Source organism: Hippocampus zosterae, chromosome 6, assembly GCF_025434085.1.
Source record: "Hippocampus zosterae strain Florida chromosome 6, ASM2543408v3, whole genome shotgun sequence".
In the NCBI taxonomy this organism is placed as follows: Eukaryota; Metazoa; Chordata; class Actinopteri; order Syngnathiformes; family Syngnathidae; genus Hippocampus; species Hippocampus zosterae.
The window spans coordinates 14,721,201-14,742,989 of record NC_067456.1 but is presented as its reverse complement, the minus strand read 5'-3'; the positions used below and the strand labels follow the sequence as shown (position 1 = coordinate 14,742,989).

Here is a 21,789-nt window from a genome sequence, read left to right as displayed (position 1 = left end):
CACGCATGGTATTCCTTGAATTCGCACCTGCAAGAGCAAAAGACCTTCAAATGGCAGTCCCCAGAAGCGAGTAGATGCCATGTTTTAATTTGTATTGTTTTCAAAATAAAAGCTTAGTAGATTTAAGTAAACAGCAGCCAAAAAAAAGTTTCACATTTTAAATACAAAAGGTTTTGACATGCTGGATTTATTTCCTCTTTAGGATTTTTCTGGTTCAGTTGAATGAATGACTTCAATCTTTAGTTTAGTGAATGAATTTGCTACACTGCATAAGAAATTTCTTTGATTTGTCATTTTCTACAGTATTTGATTGATGAAAAACTATCTCCCTCATATTTATTGCCTTTACTAATTTTAGTGGATTCTATGTTCTTATTTCATATCATTAGGTTATATTTATGTATAGTTTTACATTAGATACAGTGCCCTCCATAAGTATTGGCACCCCTGGTTGAGATGTGTTTTTTAGCTTCCAATTATTTTATTTTTTTTCTAAATAATATGGGACCTTAATGGAAAAAAAGAGAAAAATCCAACCTTCAATACAAGTGCATTTATTCAGTGGGGAAAAAATCCCACATAAAGAAATAATTATTTGACATCAAATCACCTGTTCCACAATTATTGGCACCCTTAACAATTCCCAGGAAATAAATATAATTGAAGCATTTCTGTCATTTCTACAGTAGTTTACAAAGTTTACCAGAGTATGTAGGAACATTTAATTAGTAATTCATCACTTCCTGTCTCCCTGGGGTATAAATATGACGTGACACCGAGGCCATTTCTCTTATCCACTCTTAAACATGGGAAAGACAAAGGAACACAGCATACAAGTGAGGCAGATGTGCGTCGACCTTCACAGGTCAGGCAGAGGCTACAAGAAGATTGCCACTCAACTGCAGCTGCCCATATCCACTGTGAGAGGAATAATTAAGAAGTTCAAAACAACTGGAACAGTGGTAAACAAGCCTGGACGAGGAGCCAAGTTTATTTTGCCACCACGCACAGTGAGGAGGATGGTAAGAGAAATCAAAAGATCTCCAAAGCTCACTGTTACAGAATTACAACAAATGGTAGCATCCTGGGGTCACAAAGTCTCCAAATCAACCATCAGGCGCTGTCTACACGCCAACAAGCTGTTTGGGAGGCATGCACGGAGAAAACCTTTCCTCACTCACAATCATAAACGCAAGCGTCTGGAGTTCGCCAAGCGGTATTGGGGCTTCAACTGGGACCGTGTGCTTTGGTCAGATGAGACCAAGATTGAGCTTTTTGGCAACAAACACTCTAAGTGGGTCTGGCGTACCACGAAAGATGCGCATGCTGAAAAGCACCTCATACCCACTGTGAAGTATGGGGGTGGGTCAGTGATGCTGTGGGGCTGTTTCGCTTCCAAAGGCCCTGGGAACCTTGTTAGGGTGCATGGCATCATGAATGCTTTGAAATACCAGGACATTTTAAATCAAAATCTGTTGCCCTCTGCCCGAAAGCTGAAGCTGGGTCGTCACTGGGTCTTTCAGCAAGACAATGACCCTAAACATATGGCCAAATCTACACAGAAATGGTTCACCAGACACAAAATCAAGCTCCTCCCATGGCCATCTCAGTCCCCTGACCTCAACCCCATTGAGAACCTGTGGGGTGAGCTGAAGAGGAGAGTACAGAGGAGAGGACCCAGGTCTCTGGATGATTTAGAGAGATTCTGCAAAGAGGAATGGCTGAAGATCCCTCTTTCTGTCTTTTCCCATCTTGTGAAACATTATAGGAGAAGATTAGGTGCTGTTTTGTTGGCAAAAGGGGGTTGTACAAAATATTAACACCAGGGGTGCTAATAATTGTGACACACATTATTTGATGTCAAATAATTATTTCTTTATGTGGGATTTTTTCCCCACTGAATAAATGCACTTGTATTGAAGGTTGGATTTTTCTCTTTTTTTCCATTAAGGTCCCATATTATTTAGAAAAAAAATAAAATAATTGGAAGCTAAAAAACACATCTCAACCAGGGGTGCCAATACTTATGGAGGGCACTGTATAATATAGATTATATCTCTGTATTTGTCTGTTTCATATCTGTGGGCTCCTTCAACCCAATTGCCTCCAGGATGAAGGAAGTTGTTTAAAGTGAAATGGTGGCAGTCATCAATGACGGAGCAACCATATTAGGAGAAGAAAACCGATCAACTGGGAAGGAAAGCAAAAAGGACAAAGCTGTGACAAGCCACACAGATAGATGCATGCGCACATTACAGCCAGTATGACCTCGCAAACTTTAAATCTACCACTTTTCGGTAATGCAATGTAGTCAAGTAGACTGTAGCCATATTGCCCATTTCACCACATCCCAATCATCCAGTGCAAAGGGTCCATTGAACTCAAACCAAGGCCACACAGCATGGTGATTATCAATCTGAGAACTCCTCAGTGGACTTCCTGCCCCAATGCAAAAAGGGCGAGGGGGCCCAAGCACTGAGACAGTGCTTAGAACTTGGACTGTACCATCAGCCTGCTGTTCCTCATGCCGCTGCTGCTGCCACTGCTGCCGTCGGAGAGTTTTGCGTTTGGCGTAATCGTGGTCAAATGGTGTGGCGACGTAGAGAGGGGATGTCACACCTGGAGTGGCAACTGATGGAAGGGAAGAGCTGAGGACGTTGCCTACGCCTACCGAGGAACTATTAAGGTCTTCATCTATCACAGAGGTAGATTTCTCCCTGAAATGAATGAGTAAACAATTTTTACAATGTAAACTTCAAAATGTAATCATTACTCTTGTGTGACCTTCGATAAGGTTACTGTACTTACTTTTCAGTAGACCTTGGTATGCTAGGCATACTCTTCTCTTCCCCTTTGGCAAAGGGCCCTGTCGCAGCTTCAACCAGTAAACTGAACAAGACTTCATGGTCCAGATTGGGCTCATTAGTCTGCAGCAGCTTTAAAATGGTGGCACTAAGCCGGAAGTGTAACTGGAAGAAATCAAGTTAGCGTGTGCTTTCAAACAACAAAACTGAGTACCTCATAATTCAGCACTCAGGTTGAAATAACAGTATGCTGGATAATCTTGCACAATTTACCTCCAGGGCCTCCATAGCCAGGTCAGGTGGATTGTGATAATGGATTTTACGAGGATACCTGGCAGCCTCTTCATGCAGAAAGTGTGCTGCCTTCAAATTCAAACAGATAACACTCAACAAAGCAGTCAAGTGCGATGTGGTAATATAAATAGATGAAATGACAAGAAGGGTTCTTGTATGGAAGAGGAATGTTAGATTATTGCTGTCATTCGAATGCACTATGCTTGCATAGCAAGCCACCCAATCCCTCCCCAACCTGCTCCTGACCTCTACGACATTGTGTTTCAAATTCCAAAGTTCACCTGCCTCCATCAATTTCATCATAACAACAGAGGTATGACTAATGCTTTATGTTTTTTTATCTCTTGGGAAAACACACACACACATCTTGTGAGGGGAGAGAAACAGTTTTTTTTTTGTGTAGGTGGATTATGAAACAAACAATCTCAAGAGTGGAGCCCCGTTTAGGAAAAAAACAATGTAAACAGATCCATCACATTTACTTTGTTTTTCGATGAATACAATCCCAGCGGTTTTATGATACAAATATTATTATAGAATAGGTATTATTCTTCAAACTGGTGCATATCAAACTGGCACAAGTCCATTTTGGGAAACTCAAAATCCTGTTGTTATAAATACTATTCCCAAATCGGTCAACCCCTGGGCTGGCCTTTGCTGGGACAGGACAGTTGAGATTACCGGTAATGACATTTTTTCGGACATTTTCCTTGATGTGTAGCGAGGGGCACAGGTGCATCGCCGGGACATGAGGATGACACGGTTTGCTTAGCCCAACACTACCAGCAAAAGACAAATAAGATGAATACATGAGTTGTTTTGCTCACATGACATGAGTGAAGTGATCTGCGGCAGCGTAACACTCGGCGAACCAATCGCCATTGTGATATGCCACAATAATATTAAAATGTGAAAATGTTTCTTGATTGCTCACTATTGCTTTGTCAGGAAATTGTGGCAAATGAACTGTTTTATTTTTTTCACCTCGATACTCACGCAAGCGCACAGGAGATGTGCAAGTGGCTTATTGGCGCCAATTGAAATACATTAGGGGGAGGAGATAAATGAATTAATGTCCCCACATCCCTCAAACAAAACGTTCTTCAAAAATACTGTACTGTTAAACATGTCCCCCTCACCCCTAGTTTTTTAGGGACATCTAAGGGGGTCGGGAGAAATAAAAGAAACATTGACCTTTTTTTTCCCCCAAATCTGCAACTATACAAATCCGCGGGTGCCGAAACCCTGAGTATGCATGGGTCGACTGTATCCAAAGGTCCTTGGATATAAGTAGGAAGTGTCAAATGAAAAGTGAGGTTCCCATAGTTGCCTACCTTTTTGTAAAGCTTCAGATATTCCACAGGTGTCAGTTTGCGTTTCTCTGCTATCTTGCCCTGCATGTAATGGATGAGCCACTCTTCTTCATCGCTGTCCCCCTCACACTGGGAAGCTCCTTGGAAACACTGAGATGCAGTCTCTAACATGGATTCTCTCCTGTCCTCCATCTGAAAATATTGACAGAACAGAGCTTTGAAAGGTAATTGAGCTTATTAGCACAGTTCTCCGCAAGGCCTTCATACTTCATAGGAAGAAGCAAAACCAAATGACAAGATGTGACACCTCTGTTGTAAAACTGTAAAAATGATCTTGTTAACATGCGCCTCACCTGTTTTACCACCTCGGGTGGAAGCTCATCACGCCACTGCTTTAGCTGACGTGAAGCAAAGGAGTGCAAAGCATATGATATGGTTCCATACTCGATCCAGAGCGACAGGTTGGAGCCGTCTATCTCTAGGGCCCGCTTAAAGCAGTTGAGCACAGCCTGTGAGTGTTTCCATATGGGTACATCACTTTTTAGCTCATTGGAGTTGAGCTTCTCCTGAATACGACTGGCCCTAGCTAAGGCCATTCCTGCCCAGGAATCAAACCTATCCACAAACAAAACACTGAGCATCAGTGCAAGCAAAGATGGAAAAAAAAGACCAACTACAAGACTCAGCACATTTGGTTGGGAACATTTATCTTAATAGAAGTTATAATAAACATAGTAGTAAACCGACCTACCTGTTCGGACAAACACAGATGTCATGCATGTAAAACTTAATGGCTTTGGACTGCTCCTTGTTCTTGAAGTGATAATCAGCCAGCAAGTAGTAGACCTCATTAATGATTGGAGGGGGTGGAAGACTACCCTCAGGAAGGCTTGGGGTCTTAAAAAGCAACAAATTGCAAATGTGAGAAGAAACTCCACTCATTCTCTGTACTGATTACCCTCCCCTTCCTATGGTCACAAGTGTGCTGGAGCCTAGTCTATCAGACAGGTAGGTAGGTGGTGGACAACCCGAACTGATCGTCAAAACAATCACAGGGCACATGTAGACAAACACCCATCCACACGCACATCCACCTATGGACAATTAGTAGGCTTGAATTACAGTAACCTACCAAGCATGTTTTTGGAATGTGGGTGGAAAACCAAGTACCTGGACAAAACTCACACAGGCAGAGGGGAAGATGCAAATTCCACACAGAAAGGATGGGGCCTGGATTTGAACCCACTACCTCAGACCTGTCTGGCAACTGTGCTAACCAGTAATAAGAGTAAACTCAAAAAATTAAATAGTTTAAATTTTTTCTTCAAATAAATACTTAGACAATTTCATTTAGCCAACATTGCAGCAATTTAAATACACCAACATTTGAAATAAATGTTTCGTATTGGACCATTTTATGTGAAATAAATTGAGTGTGAGATCACAAACTTACCTTTTTTGTCAGGCCCTCAATGTAGGCTGCAACCTCATCCATAGTGAGAGTAGGAGTTTCACTTGGGGGGGCGATTCCTGCAAACCTCCTCAACAGATTAGCTAAATCTGCAGAAACGGTGCTTGTTTTGTAGCTGTCAAACTCCGGCAGTGACTTTGGTTTAAAATAATGGAACATGAAAAGGGCATCACCCCAAAGCAGCTCAACCTGCAACACATTTATTAGTTCCAAGGACCATATTAGTGTATTCAATATTCTAAATCATTTTATTACATCTGACACCGGCAAAGCATATTCACTGTACTGTAATGTAATTGGATTTTCAGGGATAAACCTCTTGCACAGGGGAATAGCCTCTTATGAACAGTTCATTGGAATATTTCAATCAAACGCATTGTGATACTTGATGGCACCTTCCAGTCGCCAGGTACACAAATTACAAAATGACAACTCTCAAAGGGCTCCTCACAAGCCTCACATGTGTGGCTTGATTCCGAAGAACTACTTTAGCTGGGAACGGTGCCTTAAAACTGAAATGCACTGCTATATTGATGTATTTTACTTTTACGGCAGCATTTTTGATTCATTCATTTATTGATGTACAGTATATACTTTTTGCTATTTCAGTCAAAAGGAAAGAAGTCAAGCCAGCCGCCATAGTGACTGTTTAGCCTGCGTATTGTGGTGGACTGCTTCTGGCGCGTTCCCTACTTCTGGATTACAACGTGCAGCCTGACAACTCTTTGCCAAGTTCAAAATCATAGCCTGACAAAGCATTTCTGTCCATGTTTTTTCGGTTGGGCTTTTATTTCGAAGTTGGCACACAGTGAGTTATCGTGGTTCATGTTTTAATCTAGGGGCAGGGAACGCCGGTTCCTCGAGAGCCATATACTGCCTGTTTTAGATCTTTCTGTACTTCAACACTCCTGTTTCAAATTATCAGCTCAGCAACAAGCTCTGTAGAGGCCTGAAATGATAATGAACAATTTATTTTCATATAAATAATTATATAAAAGATAAATGATTTTATGTAAATGAATAATTTAATATTTTCAGGATAATTTCCCTGCGCTGCCTCAAATTGTTTTTACTAAATAATTGGTGCATTTCATTTTCTGTTTAATAAATGTCCCTGGCCACGAAGGTTTGCCAAGGGGAACACAAAGATTGTATTAAATTCTAATCTATTTAATATCAGTGATTTGAGAAGAGTCACATAGTGCTGTCATTAATAGAAGTCCAAAATATTTATAGGTTGTATGAAACTTAACTGTCACAATTGAATATGTAAGCACTTTAATGTTACATTTGACCAAACATTTGCCTGCCGAGGGTTAGGATAAGAATCTGACCTGTGGAGAGGAGTGGTCTTCAAGGAAGCGGGCCTTGCTCTTTTTACTAGGATAGGCATATAGACAGAAGAAGCACTGTTCTAAAGCCATCTCCAACTCCTCTTTGTAGGCATGACAAATATTGTTGGCAGAGTCAGTGGTGGCAAACTCTTTTTCCAAAACTCGAACCTATGGTAAATATCAAATTGCTGTCAAACCCATTTACAGTTATACATTCAAATTAATTCACACAGAATTATATTATGTGAAGTCGACGAGCTGTTTGAAGGTATGCCCAATCTTACGAAAAACTTGAGGAGTGAACCATCTGAACAGCAGCACATGGAGCGACGACCAAGATACTCATGAGCAGTATTCAGAAGCATAAGGGAGGATGGCAGCATCGGAGAGTCTGAGTCATCTAAAAGTCATGTTAACACGATCATTCAGTACAACACCATTGCTAATGAGGCAAAAGCAAGAAATCAAGGACTTCACAAACCTTCCTCATCCCCGACGGACATATGTTGTTGAAGCATTGCATTAAACGCCGCTTCTTCATGTTTGATGATGTGATATAAAATAATCCAAGGCAGCACAGAGAAGAAATAAGGCTCTTTAGGATCGTCGGAAATGGTCATGCTAAGATCGATCAGCTGAAAAGACAAACATAAAAATACATTCACATCCCATTGACCTAATGCACCTGACCATTAGTGGGTCTGTAATGTAATCATGAGTAGTCGGTGCTCTTCTAACCTGAATAAGATTGTTTGCTAGCCGAGCCATACTGGAGAAGTGGGTGAGGTTGCTAAGGAGCTCTGAGTCTTTGGTAAAGCAGACGTCGATGCCCTCCAGCAGCTTCGTAATGGTGCAGACCCATTCTTCCTTCACAGGTGGGGAGCTACTTGCAGAAGAGTTGAACTGCTGCAGAGCTTCATTTAGAGCCATCTCACTTGTCTCTAGACATTGCTGGTAGTCTTGGAGCCTCAACAGTGATCTCTGTGGTAAAATTATACACAGCTGAATGAAAGCACTAACCATCACACATCAAATCTCTGTGAAGAAGATTTTGTTGTTGTTGTTGTTGTTGACGCACGAGTTGCATCATCATCTGACCTGCAGCAGCAGAAGCTGAGCTGGACGTTCTGGTGCTGAGCTAACAAACTCCAAATGTTTACTCCTGCTGCCGTAATTAAGAGTAGGCTGCAACAAGCGCACAACCGACTCAAAGTCTGCAGACTCAAAGAGATGCTGGATTTCCTCCAATGACTGACAGCGCTCCAAAGACTTCAATCTTTTGTCAATCTGGCCATGAAAATAAAAAATAAAAAACAACAACAACATTGGAACGAAAGAAACAAGGATTTTATAAATAAAACAAAAAACTATTTGTCATAAATCAGTGCACTGACCTCCTCAATAGATATTGCTGAATCTACCCTTAAATTAGGCAGTCTTATGGTATAATATCTGCCTTCGGGGGGCTTGGATTTGCTCTGCAACAGTCCTGTACAGACATCATAGCTCTCTAGAGCCAGTTCCATGTCTCCCTGGAAAGAGAGCGAAACTTCTTAGTCGGATTGAGTTAAAAGGGTGTGTTGAAATGATATAGTCCAGAACAACAACATATGTACTTACCTGGAGAGCAAGCGATCTAGCCTTCAGCCAGTAAACACGCACCATGAAGTCTAACCAGTTGTCGTCAAACAAATCTTTTTGGGATGAACCTAAAGCCAGGAGCAAGACGTCCGCCTGGAAATGTTGCCCAGGGAATTCGTTTTCTGCTGTGTCATTGCAGGAACTTGAGCTTCTTCTTGATGTCACTAAAGGAGAAATAAAACAGTAGGTGAAAAAATGCAGTTCCTCACACCTTTCCAAGAAATCACTGAGATACTGTATAATACTGGGAATAAATGCAGACATACTGTATTTGCAGGAAGTATTTTGACAGATCATCAGCAAATCATCAATATAAAAATAAGACATTTTATCATCCTGTATAATTTAATATTTTAAACCCAAAAACTTTTGAAATGTTGTGATGCTCCATACCCACCAGTCTTGCCTTTGTTGTGCAACCATTGCTCCAACTGTAATTCCATACATGCCAAGCTCATTTCCAACATTTCCTGTACATAAAGAAGCAAAATGCTCACTGACTACAATGTATTCATCAGTCAAACATTATGCATTCAAGCATGTTTATGAGTCAGACCAAAGAATTTCGACTGAGCCGTGGGTCAAAATTAGCCTCACAGAGTGTATTTCCATTACAAATTAAAACCAAAGGAAAGCATTCTTCAAATAACTGGGACATGAAAGGAAAGAAAACTACAGAAATGGGAAGTTATACAAAGTAGCTGTATGCACTATAGCTTACGTAATGTTTTCATGAATTGATTGGTCATTTACCCGAATGTGCTGCTTACTGCAGTCTCGAAACAAAGGGTTAGGAAGGCCACAGCTGTGCTTTCTCCAAGCCTGGTAGACCTCCTGCACCACAGCAGTCATACCCGGAGGCCATTCCTCCATGAACTTCTGACCCACTGCTTTCAGATAGCACAACATCAGGTCAAGTATTCCTCCATTGGTCATATTTTGAAGAAGGAAGTTATGAACATCCTGCTGTTCTACAAAAAAACAAAAACAAAAAAAAGTGTTAGAAAGAAAGATGATGTCAAGAACATCACGATCCAAGAAGGATTGAGTGTACCAGATTCCATTAAATTAACTGCATCAACTGGAACGCAGCTCCCAAGTCGAGGCTGCATGTCATCCTTCCCATTGCACTGTGGCTCAAGATTACTCAGACTTTCATCTTCATTATCAGGATCAAACTTTCTTAACCTGCAAGAAGGGGAATGATTTCAGACATCCGTACAACAAAAGCAAGCCATCGGCCTATCTACTGTCTATACCGCTTATCCTCACGAGGGTTACAGGTGTGCTGGAGCCTATCCCAGCTGACTTTGGGCAAGAGGCAGGGGTAACCCCTGGACTGGTGGACAGCCATATAAACAAATTCACATCAATAAAACTACCGGTACATGAAATACAACAGCAGCACACACACACACACACACACACACGAGTTGTATGAACAATGACAAAACAACTTGTGGTTACCTTGAAGGAAGGTACTTAAACAGCAATTCCTGAAAATCAATCTTCTCTTCTTTTTTGCATTTAGTGTTCCGAACCCGTGCTGAACGTCTCTTAGCGGTCTCAACATTATCTTCTACTGCACGTTTTCTTTTTGGTGCTTTCTTTGCCTTGTCTATCAGAGAAATGTCCATGGCTGCAACTGTGGTAGATGAGGAAATAATTCAAGATGATTTGACACCATGAAAAAAACTATAACTTGCTTTTCCAACTGACCGACAGAAGGAGAAGCTGTGAGTGTTTCCACAATCGTGATTTGTGGTTGGATGGCAGGTTGTGAAAGCGCTGATGGCTCAGGAAGGACAGTCGGTGGCAGAGATGAGCTGGGGCTGCTGCTCAACACCGTCGTCTGGACTGTGCTGATGGGACTTGTGGGTTCAGGCAGGTTTTGGAAGAAGCTTCGTTCACGGTATACAGACAAGTCAATCCTGCGCCCGAGACTTAGCCGTGGCGGCCCACATGTGGTTTGATAGCTATACATTGCAATAAGGCTTTCACCCACATGCTTCCACCTGTGTTAAGAAAGTAGTCGCATGTCAAATGAAATTATCCAACCATGTATAAGAGGTCAAATCTTTGATATAACCCAATACACTAAATCGACAAAAGTATGCAGTCACACCTCACGAATCAATTTAATGTTAATGAGAGTTTGCTATTGTCAATTGCCTCTATATCAGGGGTCACCAACCTTTTTGAAACTAATAGCTGCTTCTTGGCAACTAATTAAAGTGGATACTCTACCAGTTTGATAGTATGCACGTTTGAAATACATTTGCGCAAACTACCTTCATATGTAGTAATGAATGATTAATTATATTGATTTCTGAGAAGACACTGATCACATTAGCGATTTCTCACAATGTGTATGAAACAGAAAAATATCAAATGGCCACACTTTATTAGAAATATCTGCCAGAATTTACATTTTTGAATTATCTACAATACTCCAGGAGAGTCACAGTGTCTAATCACTGGTGAGGTATTTGTGGAATAGGCCCGCGGGCTACTCAAGTCATCTTTGAGAGCTCCCCGGTGTCCGCGGGCACCATGTTGATAACCCCGGCTCTATATATTAAATTGTTGTACGCACTCATTAACCTGGTTGAGTGTGTGTGTGCGTGTGTGTGTGTGTGCGAGAGAGACACGCACACACACACACACACACACGGAGTCAGTTTCAATGAACACTGAAATTTGAAATAATTCACAAACACTTTTAAGAGTACTCACGTCAGACATCGGATAGGCTTGATCAAGACAAGGTCAGGGGTTGGTTCCGTGTAAGAGAGAGCCTGTCTGCGTTTTCGTAAATCCAGAGCCTCTTCCACAATGGATTTGCTCCCCTCTTCTTCCACTTCGACGTAGTGGACAGACATGTCGCTGCAAACGCCCCACAGCACAAAAACATTTGAAGTTGGTGGCAAGGCTTCCTGAAGAAATATATATATATATATATATATATATATATATATATATATATATATATATATATATATATTATATATATATATATGGCTGGATAGCTCAGTTGGTAAGGCATCGGTTTGGCATACGGGAGACGGTGGTTCGAATCCCGCTTGGGGCAAAAATGAGCACATAACACCATCCAGTGTGGGTCCTTGGGCAAGATCCTTCACGCTAATGCCTACCTCATACAATGATGAGAGACAATAAAACGAATGACATGCCGGCTCAGACGTCGCCCGGCCAAACAAGGTCTGCGTCAGGTGCTGGGGAACCAGAGCACCTTGATGAAAAATGGGCTACTGGAACAAAGCGGACATGGGCGAGATGCGATAACATGGTTCTGTTGGAATGCTACTACTCAAGCAACCCTAGTCAGAGGGGTTACATGCAGAGAATGTGGGCTAAATGGTTACTTCGAAACCCACAGTCACGGTTGACCGCGAAACAACTAGTAGCTCAGTGTTCCAACATCCACAAACGGCAACTGCTGTCACAACTTGAGATTGATGAGGTACAACGCAGGTTCCATGGTGAAGGGCCCCAGGCTGCCAGATCAGAGGAGGAGGTCTTACAAGAGATTGGGAGGCAAGCCCCAATGAACGCAGATGATGAGATTGGGTGGCCAGCCCCAATGAATGAAATGCTGAGCGAGGCAGCAACTGACCTGAAAGCTAAGATCATGGCGAGAATGAAAGCTGGGCAACCTAGAAACCGATTACAACGGCTATGTGAAGTACCATCTGAAAGTCTCATAGAAAGTGTGAATGCAGCACTGAGGGCGATCCCTACCGTAACGATCACAGAAACCAATGAGCTGATATACGCTTCAGCATCAGTGATCCTGGAGACTCTGGGCTATAAGAGCAACCATGGAAGCCATGAGATACGTTACCCACCATGGAAAAGACGGTTGGAGGCTAAGATCAAGGCGGCCCGGAAAGATGTGAGTCAATTAACGGAGGCCCAGAGAGGTGTGATGAAAAGGCCGATACCCGAGAGGTACATCCAGATGACCATACCTGAAGCACTCGAAACTGCCAAACAAAGGCTCCAAGCCTTGTCCAGTCGCCTAAAGCGGTACACGAAAGAGAATGAGGCCAGACGAATAAACAGGCTGTTCGCAACACAACCTGCGAAAGTGTACGCTCAGTGGCAGGGTCCTAACAACAGAGCTGACCCACCAAGACTGGAAACTGAAAGGTACTGGAAAGGCATATGGGAGAAGGAGGTTGCACATAACAGCAGTGCACATTGGCTGGTGACCCTGAGAGAGGAGCACAGCAACCTCCCTGAACAGAACACGGTTACCATAACAGTGGCAGACATACAGGAAAGAGTCTCAGATATGAAGAACTGGACAGCACCAGGCCCGGACATGGTCCACACCTACTGGCTAAAGAAACTCACAGCACTCCATGAGCGCCTAGCAGTACAAATGAACCAGCTGCTGAGGGATGGGACTCACCCAGAATGGCTAACCGAAGGGCGAACCATCCTGATCATGAAGGATCCCTCAAAGGGTGCAGCCCCATCCAACTATCGGCCAATAACCTGTCTCTCCACAACATGGAAGCTCATGTCAGGCATCATTGCGGCTAAGATAAGTGGACACATGGATCAATACATGAGCGAAGCACAGAAGGGCATTGGTAGAGATAGCAGAGGAGCCAAACATCAGCTCCTGGTTGACAGAACAGTCACACAAGACTGCAGGTCCCGACGTACCAACCTGTGCACAGCCTGGATTGATTACAAGAAAGCCTATGACTCGATGCCACATACATGGATCACTGAATGCTTGGAGTTGTATAAAGTGAACAGGACCCTCAGAGCCTTCGTTGCGAACTCGATGAGGATGTGGAAAACCACACTTGAAGCCAATGGAAAGCCACTTACCCAAGTGTCCATCAAATGTGGCATATATCAAGGTGATGCACTATCCCCACTGCTGTTCTGCATAGGACTGAACCCCCTAAGCCAAGTAATCACCAAGACAGGCTATGGATACCGCCTCAGAAATGGAGCTACAATCAGTCACCTCCTCTACATGGATGACATAAAGCTGTATGCTAAGAGCGAAAGGGACATAGATTCCCTGATCCACACAACCAGGATCTACAGCAGCGACATCGGGATGTCATTCGGGCTTGAGAAATGCAGTCGGATGGTGACTAAGAGAGGAAAGGTAGTCCGCACTGAAGGGGTCTCACTCCCTGAAGGAACAATAGCAGACATTGAGGACAGCTACAAGTACCTTGGTATACCACAAGCCAATGGCAACCTCGAACTGGCAACAAGGAAAGCGGCTACGGCCAAATACCTCCAGCGAGTGAGGCAAGTCCTAAGAAGCCAGCTCAATGGCAAGAATAAGACCCGGGCAATAAACAGCTATGCCCTGCCAGTGATCAGATACCCTGCAGGAATAATAAGGTGGCCAAAGGAAGAGATTCAGACCACGGATGTTAAGACACGAAAGCTCCTAACCATGCATGGAGGGTTCCATCCCAAATCCAGCACCCTGAGACTGTACGCAAGCCGAAAGGATGGAGGCCGGGGACTAGTGAGTGTGAGAGCCACTGTCCAGGATGAAACATCCAAGCTCCATGAATACATCAAGGAGAAGGCTCCAACGGATGACATACTCAGAGAATGTCTCAGACAATGGGGAACAGAAGATGAGCCGCTGGAAGAGGGACCATCATGGGAGGACAAGCCCCTACACGGGATGTACCACCGGACCATAACTGAAGTGGCTGATCTCAAGAAGTCCTATCAGTGGCTAGAGAGGGCTGGCCTGAAGGACAGCACAGAGGCACTCATCCTGGCTGCTCAGGAGCAGGCCTTGAGCACCAGAGCCATCGAGGCCCAGATATACCACACCAGACAAGACCCAAGGTGTAGGTTGTGCAAAGAGGCACCTGAGACGATCCAACACATAACTGCAGGGTGTAAGATGCTGGCAGGGAAAGCCTACATGGAACGCCATAACCAGGTGGCTGGCATAGTCTACCGAAACATCTGTGCGGAGTATGGACTGGAAACCCCAAGGTCAAAATGGGAAACACCTCCGAAGGTGGTGGAGAATGACAGAGCGAAGATCCTGTGGGACTTCCAGATCCAGACTGACAAGATGGTAATGGCGAACCAACCAGATATCGTGATCATAGATAAAGGGCAGAGGAAAGCCGTTGTAGTGGATGTAGCAGTCCCAAGTGATGGAAACATCAGGAAGAAGGAACATGAGAAACTCGAGAAATACCAAGGGCTCAGAGAGGAGCTGGAGAGAGCCTGGAAGGTAAAGGTGACAGTCGTGCCTGTGGTGGTCGGAGCACTCGGGGCAGTGACCCCCAAACTAGATGAGTGGTTGCAACAGATCCCGGGAACAACATCGGACATCTCAGTCCAGAAATGTGCAGTGCTGGGAACAGCAAGGATACTGCGCAGAACCCTCAAGCTTCCTGGCCTCTGGTAGAGGACCCGAGCTGAATGAGGGACGGACACCACCCGAAGGGTGAGATGAGGATTTTTATATATATATATATATATATATATATATATATATATATATATATATATATGTGTGTGTGTGTGTGTGTGTGGTCAAGGACTGAAAAATAAGTGCAGTCACCATCGCTTGAACATTTGCATCGTTTCCCTTTTGAGACTGGCCTGCTCCTCAAAGATTTTCTCCTTCAACACCAGGCCTTTTGTGTAACAATGATCCTTTTCAAGGGCTTTACTGATGAAGTACAAGCACCCTGGAAATATTCATAAAGATGATCGTTAGTTTATGGTGTGTATTGTGAAACGAGTGACAACAAATCGCTCTTGGCAATGTTTAACATACAGGTATAATCATAGAGTGCGTAGAGAACAGTGATCAGGTTGTCCAGGCAGGGCCAGTGGTCTGGGTTGCACTGCAATCCCTCCTCAAAGGCATGCCGGGCCAAAGGAATACGCAGGAGTCGGACAGCCACTTGTCCAATTTTGTACCACATATTCACATCAGTGGAATCCAGCAAAACGGCCTACAGAAAGAATGGACACAAACATAAACAGGATTCTTATCCTTTTTGTATAAAGACTTTTTTTTGCTCCACTAAGTAATGTGTAGCATTGTTTTATTGTTTGACCTCTAAGTAAAACTCCATCGCTGTCTCCAGGTCTTCTCGTGATGCAGCCATACTAGCCAGGTTTTTAAATGTGGAATACTTCAACATCAATCCGGGATGCTTGAGACCCAAGCTCTGATCCTCCGAGGGCATAGCCTTCAATAAAACACGCAGAATTAAGTTAGTTCATACTGAGGATTTGTTTTGCCCATGGCAAATTAAAATCTCATAAAAATCTTACTTATGACCACCTGATGCTTACCTTGTTTCTCACGTTATAGCAGGCATTTTCATAATTATAGATTTATAAATTATGGCAGCACCAAAGCAGCTCCTTAAGTTTTATGTAGACTGAATTGGAAATATTACTGCGGTTTTGTGAAAGCATACATTACGGCCATACACTGTCAGGATTTTGACATCATCAAGTTAAATTCAAGACTCTATTAATTTCATTTGGAATGTAAATTTTAGACCAACTTCACAACGTATACTTTGCGCCGTTGAGTCAATGAGAGCAATTGAAAATAAAATGACTGGCCAATTATATATCATTGTCACTGCTGTTATGAACAAAAACACAATATTGTGCCTGTTTTCTTACTATATTTCGAGTTTTTAAACGGTATTGTGAACATTTTTTATATCGACAACTTCCCCACAATGTCGTGATAATTATTGTATTCTGAGGTTCATAACATGATATATTGTGACGTTTGGATTACATTACATCCATAATAATTTTACTAATAATAATGACATGCATTTTCTCTGTAGCGTCCTGACCAAACCTACATCACTGGTTTGTTAGTTCCACTCCGTGATTGCATCATGTTACCCCAAAACCCAAAAATCATTTCATGTTATGTTTTTAAGAATGTGTATTTATTTTCAGGCTTGACTATTTACAGTCATTAAATTGTACTTCATGTGTTAGCAATCCTTTTTAATACTTATGTAAGATTGATTTAAGAATTTTTAATGCCAACAAAGGCCTTTTTAGATGGATTCAATGCTTAAGAGGGTTTTCAAGGTTACAGGGGAAACTTGACTGTGTAATAACAAAATCCACTTATGTATGCTAGTTTACCTCTTTGAGGAGTGGCGTTTTAAGCAACTCATGATATGCCACGGCGGATTCCTCAAACTTGTCATGTTTCTGTAGATCTAAAGCTTTATGATACAAGGCAAAAGCCTCTGCCTCCTACACAGAAAAACAAAAAACAAAACGTCAGCATGGGAATGTCAGCAGTTGATAAAAAGCAACACACAGATTCACTGGACCTGAGCCTCTTTTGTTCGACTTTTTTTACTTCTCAACGGGTCTTGAGACTCATCTGCAGCTGTCGACGCGGCATTCAATGCCGCGATTCGAATCTACAAAAAAATAAAATAAACAAACCAGAAAACAGGAGAAGCTGACACATAGTTAACTCGTTGATAAAGCATATTGTTTGGGTGTAACAGTTACATTAGATCACCTTACCATTTTTATGTATCACAGATGATGTACTATTTGGTAACAGACCATCCAGCTTTTGAGTTCGGCAGCTTCCGATCGGATTCATGTAAAAATTTAACAGCAGAGAAAGAGAAAACAAGGTCAAATGGCATGAGAGTATTGAAAGTACCGTTATAAATAATGTGCGTTGACAGGAGTATGTTACAGTCTTTGGGGCGGGTTTGATCAAATATTATATCACTTAGCAGATTGCAAAACGTCAATTCAAGTATAGCATAGTTAGCTTAGCTTTGCCACAGGACACAGTTGGATGAAAGAAAACCCTCAACTGTAAATATATCAAGTAGAAAAGCGATTCTAAAACGTTATGAGCTGTTAAATGTCCAACGTAAGGAAAGTGACAAATGTCCGTTACGTACCTGAGTTGAATATGCTACTAGGTTCATTTACCAGATGAGCCGATCGAGGCAAAGCAACTGAAACTTGACTTCATTTCCCTCTCGACGGGAACTATAACATTAACGTTACTGAACCAGGGGCATTATACATGAAAACTCTATGCGAGAGCAAATACGGCGTACTATTTCAGTTTTGAACTTCATCAATTCATCAGCCTTTGTTGTTGTTCGCGTCGGAAGCGCCACAGCTTGACATGGTCCACTCACCAGTAAACTCAACGCCCATTGACTAATAACGTATTCGACTGGCCAATCACATATTTTCATATTAAACAACGGAGTTGTCCCAAATTCTCCGATACAATCGGGTGTCATTTTACGTAAAGAAATGTAATTAACGATTTGTTAACGACTCTTACTGAATTAACCCTTTCATGCACCAATAATGATAACTTGGAACTGATAACCTGATAAGCTGTCCACTGTAGTAACCGCTGTTCCTGAAAGGGTTAATTCGAGTCCTAATTCGAGCTATCAACTTAACTCCTGGTTTTGATTCTGTTGCGGAATCCGTTGCGTAAAGTTCATGATTTAATAAAGATCTGATTGAAAAAAAGAATCATCATACCGAGTCTTTCACCAACGGGATCAAACCTGCATAGTAAACAAACATCCACTAGAGGGCAAACAGCGACTATAATACAGTATTTCAAAGGGACAGAAAATATAGTACAGTGCACATTTGGAATGTACAGTTGATCCGCTTTCAGTGTTAAATTTTGAAGCTTCAACTGCATCCATCATCAGTGCACTTAGTTGCTTTTCATGAAGACACACAATGCCATTTGCAATGTATTTATGTGTTACTTTCACCTTACCACTTTTTTGCCTCATAACATGACAAACATTGAAATGGTATGTTAAAACATACAGGTTTAGGAGTACCATGTGGTGGGATGGGATGGGATGGGATGCATGAAATTCCACTCAGTGACCGTGCTTCTCAAAGTGCCCCTGCCACTCCACATATTGAACATCCTCACCCCACCTCTCGCTCTTGGCTGAGACTGGCTTGCTGGCTCCATTATCAATTCCTTTTGTCAGCATGCCTGCAAAAAGCAGCTTACGTCACGGTCATTACAGGCTCTATAAAAGCCAGTGTAATGCAGAATCACTGCGCAGTTGACACAGCTACATCACAAGACTCAGAGCAGATTATCTTAAATGATGACTTCTACCGGCTTTGACTTTTATTTTCCTTGTACTTACAAGAGGAGAACCGTTGTACGTAGTGCAGGATATGGATCTAATGGAGGCATAGAATCAAGGGCTGCATATTCGAGCCGCTCTGCCCCAACATCTTATACATCATCATACAGAAGTTTTCCTACCTACAGTCGAGCTAGCTCCAGCTCTTTCCTGCTTTCCGCTCCAGGGTATACAGCTGCCACTGAGCTACGCCTTGACCAAGCAGCACAGGTCACCACTGAATTCAAACGATTAAGGACCCAGGAAAAGGCTGAGCTACAAGACCTAAATGACCGCTTCGCAAGCTTCATAGATAGGGTTCATGAACTGGAGCAACAAAACAAATTGCTGGAGACTGAACGCTTGTTGCTCAGGCAGCGCCAAACAGAGCCATCAACCCTCCGGGCTCAATATGAGCATGAGATCCGCCAGCTAAACGCTGCAGTGGAGGAGGCCCGTTTTGAGAGACAAGCTGCCCAGCACCACAGGGATGAGATAGAAGGCATGCTGAAGAACTTGCAAAAACGCTACGAGGATGAAGTGCTCGGTAGGGAGGGGGCGGAGGGCAGACTCATGGATGCTAGAAAGGAGGCAGATGAGGCAGCAATGGAGAGAAGTGAGCTTGAGAAAAGGGTTGAAATTCTGTTGGATGAGCTGGCCTTCCTGAAGCGTCTCTGCGAGAGTGAAATTGCAGAACTTCAGGCCCAAATCCAGTACAGCACGGAGGTGTCTGTGGAGATGAATGTAGTTAAACCTGACCTATCAGTTGCTTTACGTGACATTCGAGCCCAGTATGAGACGATGGCACAACGCAATCGCCAGTCGGCTGAGGAGTGGTTCTGCAATAAGATGAATGTTATGTCGGTAGGCACCGCTCGCAATACAGAGCGTGTACGTAATGTCAAAGATGAGGCTGTTGAATACCGCAGGCAGCTCAAAACTAGGACGTTGGAGATTGACGCCTGTAGAGAGATAAACCAAGCATTGGAAAACCAATTGCAGGAAGTGGAGGAGAAACAGAGTGCTGAAATTTCTACACTGCAGGTGAGCAACTCAAAGACATTGATGTTTGTCCTCATTTTAGGACAAAAATATCTGCAAATACTGGAGTGTATTAAATGATTTATGCTGTTGCTTGGTAGATCTGCCGCAACGTACCTTTCCTAAGTTGTTTTGGCATAGGAAAGGTTGTGTATGGAGTCGATTTCTGTGAATTATGTGTTTTTATTTTTCACCACAGGATGCCATAAATCATCTGGAGGAAGAACTGAGAACAAATAAGAATGAAATGGCTCGTTACCTGAAAGATTATCAAGATCTCCTGAATGTGAAAATGGCCTTGGATATTGAAATTGCAGCCTACAGGTTTTACCCCTTTGCACATCGTCCATGTATTTTGCGTGATATTTCGCAGACAAATTCCACAAATATGTTTCCTTGTTGTCCGTGTTTAATACAATTTCAGAAAGCTACTTGAAGGAGAAGAAACCCGCTTAGACCGGTGTGGCCAGATGTCTTCTGTTCTTCACTCCCAAGCTGCATTCGCTGGACCAACTCATGGAAGAACTGTGTTCTCCATGCAATCTCAGCTGCATTCGACTGTTCCGTACTCATTGACCCCTCGCTTGTACAGATCAACAATCTCCACTGAGGAGACACTATCTGCAAGTGAAGCACAGCAAGCGGAGACCAGCCCCCCTCAGAAAGAGGTGGAGGAGAAGAAGGGAGAAGAAGAGGAGGACGAGCAGGAGGAAGAGCAAGAGGAAAAGGAGGAAATAGATGACAAGGATGAAGGAGAGGAGGACGAGGAGGGTGAAGATGAAGCTAATGGAGAAGGTAAGTGTGTATATATACACATTTTGTGTGTGTGTATGTGAGTGTATATGTATATATGTATGTATGTGTGTGTGTGCATATATATATATATATATATATATATATATATATAGAGAGAGAGAGAGAGAGAGAGAGAGAGAGAGGGAGCGATCTATACTGTATATATACAACAATGACTGGTGCATGTATAGCAATCAATTACTAATTCCTCTTGTTTCTCCCTAAAGAGGTTGAGGCAGAAGAAGCTCGTGAGGAATCTGATCAGAAAGAAGACGGGGAGGACTGTGATGATGAGAAAGAAGGAGTACAGAAAGCTGCGGAAACAGAGGCTGATGAGAAAAATGGAAAAGCCTAGTACCGTTTATGTATGTTTCGGCAACTTGCAGCTAAAGCAACTTCTCTCCCGTGAATCTCGGATACATCATCCGTTCAATTGTAATGATGAATGTCTTAACTTGTTGCATGGATGTTATATTAGAACAATATTCAAAGATATGAGAACGTCACAAGTATCAAAACTATCATTGTGGTTTGTGTATGTACCGGTATGTAACATATTTATGCCTTCTGTATGCTTAAGTGTCACCAGAATATGCTAGTAAGATGATCTGTACTCAACCGGCTAATTTCCTCACAGTGGTCACTGTCCATAACATGCTGAAATAATAAGCCTTTGAAGCCTTATTAACTGAAAACTCATGCAGTGGTTTTCATTTATGGTTTTACGAACAGTTGTAGCATCAAAGAAAAGGGATTTTTAATGAACATTTATTTCATAAATATATATTTTGCTGTGACTTTTACATGTTTTAACCAACAAGTCCTTTTTCTCTCCCAAGGAGAAATTAAAAGGTTACCTTCATTACGGTCATACAATTTATGATAGACATGAGCAGCAAAAAA

The 21,789-nt window shown here is 42.6% G+C and overlaps 2 protein-coding genes across 6 annotated transcripts in view; one reads left to right on the top strand and one right to left on the bottom strand.

The window, feature by feature from the left end:
- cabin1 (calcineurin binding protein 1) overlaps positions 1–18,104 on the bottom strand; it is a 44,679-nt gene extending 26,575 nt beyond the window's left edge. The window contains exons 1-28 of one of the 5 annotated variants that reach the window (XM_052067543.1): positions 17,986–18,104; positions 17,824–17,914; positions 17,429–17,493; positions 17,227–17,319; positions 17,033–17,146; positions 15,964–16,098; positions 15,678–15,858; positions 15,459–15,588; positions 11,594–11,743; positions 10,577–10,872; positions 10,325–10,502; positions 9,912–10,045; positions 9,611–9,828; positions 9,255–9,327; positions 8,837–9,021; positions 8,611–8,748; positions 8,315–8,503; positions 7,955–8,197; positions 7,698–7,851; positions 7,501–7,616; positions 7,217–7,384; positions 5,865–6,071; positions 5,163–5,308; positions 4,765–5,026; positions 4,433–4,603; positions 3,078–3,167; positions 2,809–2,969; positions 2,506–2,717 (exon numbers count right to left, since the gene is read on the bottom strand). In XM_052067543.1, the coding sequence (XP_051923503.1) occupies positions 2,506–2,717; positions 2,809–2,969; positions 3,078–3,167; positions 4,433–4,603; positions 4,765–5,026; positions 5,163–5,308; positions 5,865–6,071; positions 7,217–7,384; positions 7,501–7,616; positions 7,698–7,851; positions 7,955–8,197; positions 8,315–8,503; positions 8,611–8,748; positions 8,837–9,021; positions 9,255–9,327; positions 9,611–9,828; positions 9,912–10,045; positions 10,325–10,502; positions 10,577–10,872; positions 11,594–11,743; positions 15,459–15,588; positions 15,678–15,858; positions 15,964–16,098; positions 17,033–17,146; positions 17,227–17,319; positions 17,429–17,431 (4,147 nt within the window). In that variant the 5' untranslated portion in view covers positions 17,432–17,493; positions 17,824–17,914; positions 17,986–18,104. Of the gene's footprint in view, positions 1–2,505; positions 2,718–2,808; positions 2,970–3,077; positions 3,168–4,432; positions 4,604–4,764; positions 5,027–5,162; positions 5,309–5,864; positions 6,072–7,216; positions 7,385–7,500; positions 7,617–7,697; positions 7,852–7,954; positions 8,198–8,314; positions 8,504–8,610; positions 8,749–8,836; positions 9,022–9,254; positions 9,328–9,610; positions 9,829–9,911; positions 10,046–10,324; positions 10,503–10,576; positions 10,873–11,593; positions 11,744–15,458; positions 15,589–15,677; positions 15,859–15,963; positions 16,099–17,032; positions 17,147–17,226; positions 17,320–17,428; positions 17,494–17,823 lie in introns of all 5 variants that reach the window. The other 4 variants (XM_052067545.1, XM_052067546.1, XM_052067544.1 and 1 more) reach the window with 4 other exon arrangements.
- A 735-nt stretch (positions 18,105–18,839) lies between these two features.
- Positions 18,840–21,581, top strand: neflb (neurofilament light chain b). The gene is made up of 4 exons (XM_052067568.1): positions 18,840–20,094; positions 20,291–20,415; positions 20,516–20,886; positions 21,114–21,581. The coding sequence occupies exons 1-4, from the start codon at positions 19,027–19,029 to the stop codon at positions 21,239–21,241; spliced, it is 1,692 nt and encodes a 563-aa protein (XP_051923528.1). The 5' UTR covers positions 18,840–19,026; the 3' UTR covers positions 21,242–21,581.
- The last annotated feature ends 208 nt before the right edge of the window (positions 21,582–21,789 follow it).

What these genes read in the sequence shown, in the direction of transcription:
- neflb (XM_052067568.1), top strand. Translation starts at nt 19,027, where the DNA reads ATGATGACTTCTACCGGCTTTGACTTTTATTTTCCTTGTACTTACAAG. An exon ending in ATTGAAATTGCAGCCTACAG is followed by an intron (nt 20,416 to 20,515) that starts GTTTTACCCCTT and finishes ATACAATTTCAG; the next exon opens with AAAGCTACTTGAAGGAGAAG. An exon ending in AGATGAAGCTAATGGAGAAG is followed by an intron (nt 20,887 to 21,113) that starts GTAAGTGTGTAT and finishes TTCTCCCTAAAG; the next exon opens with AGGTTGAGGCAGAAGAAGCT.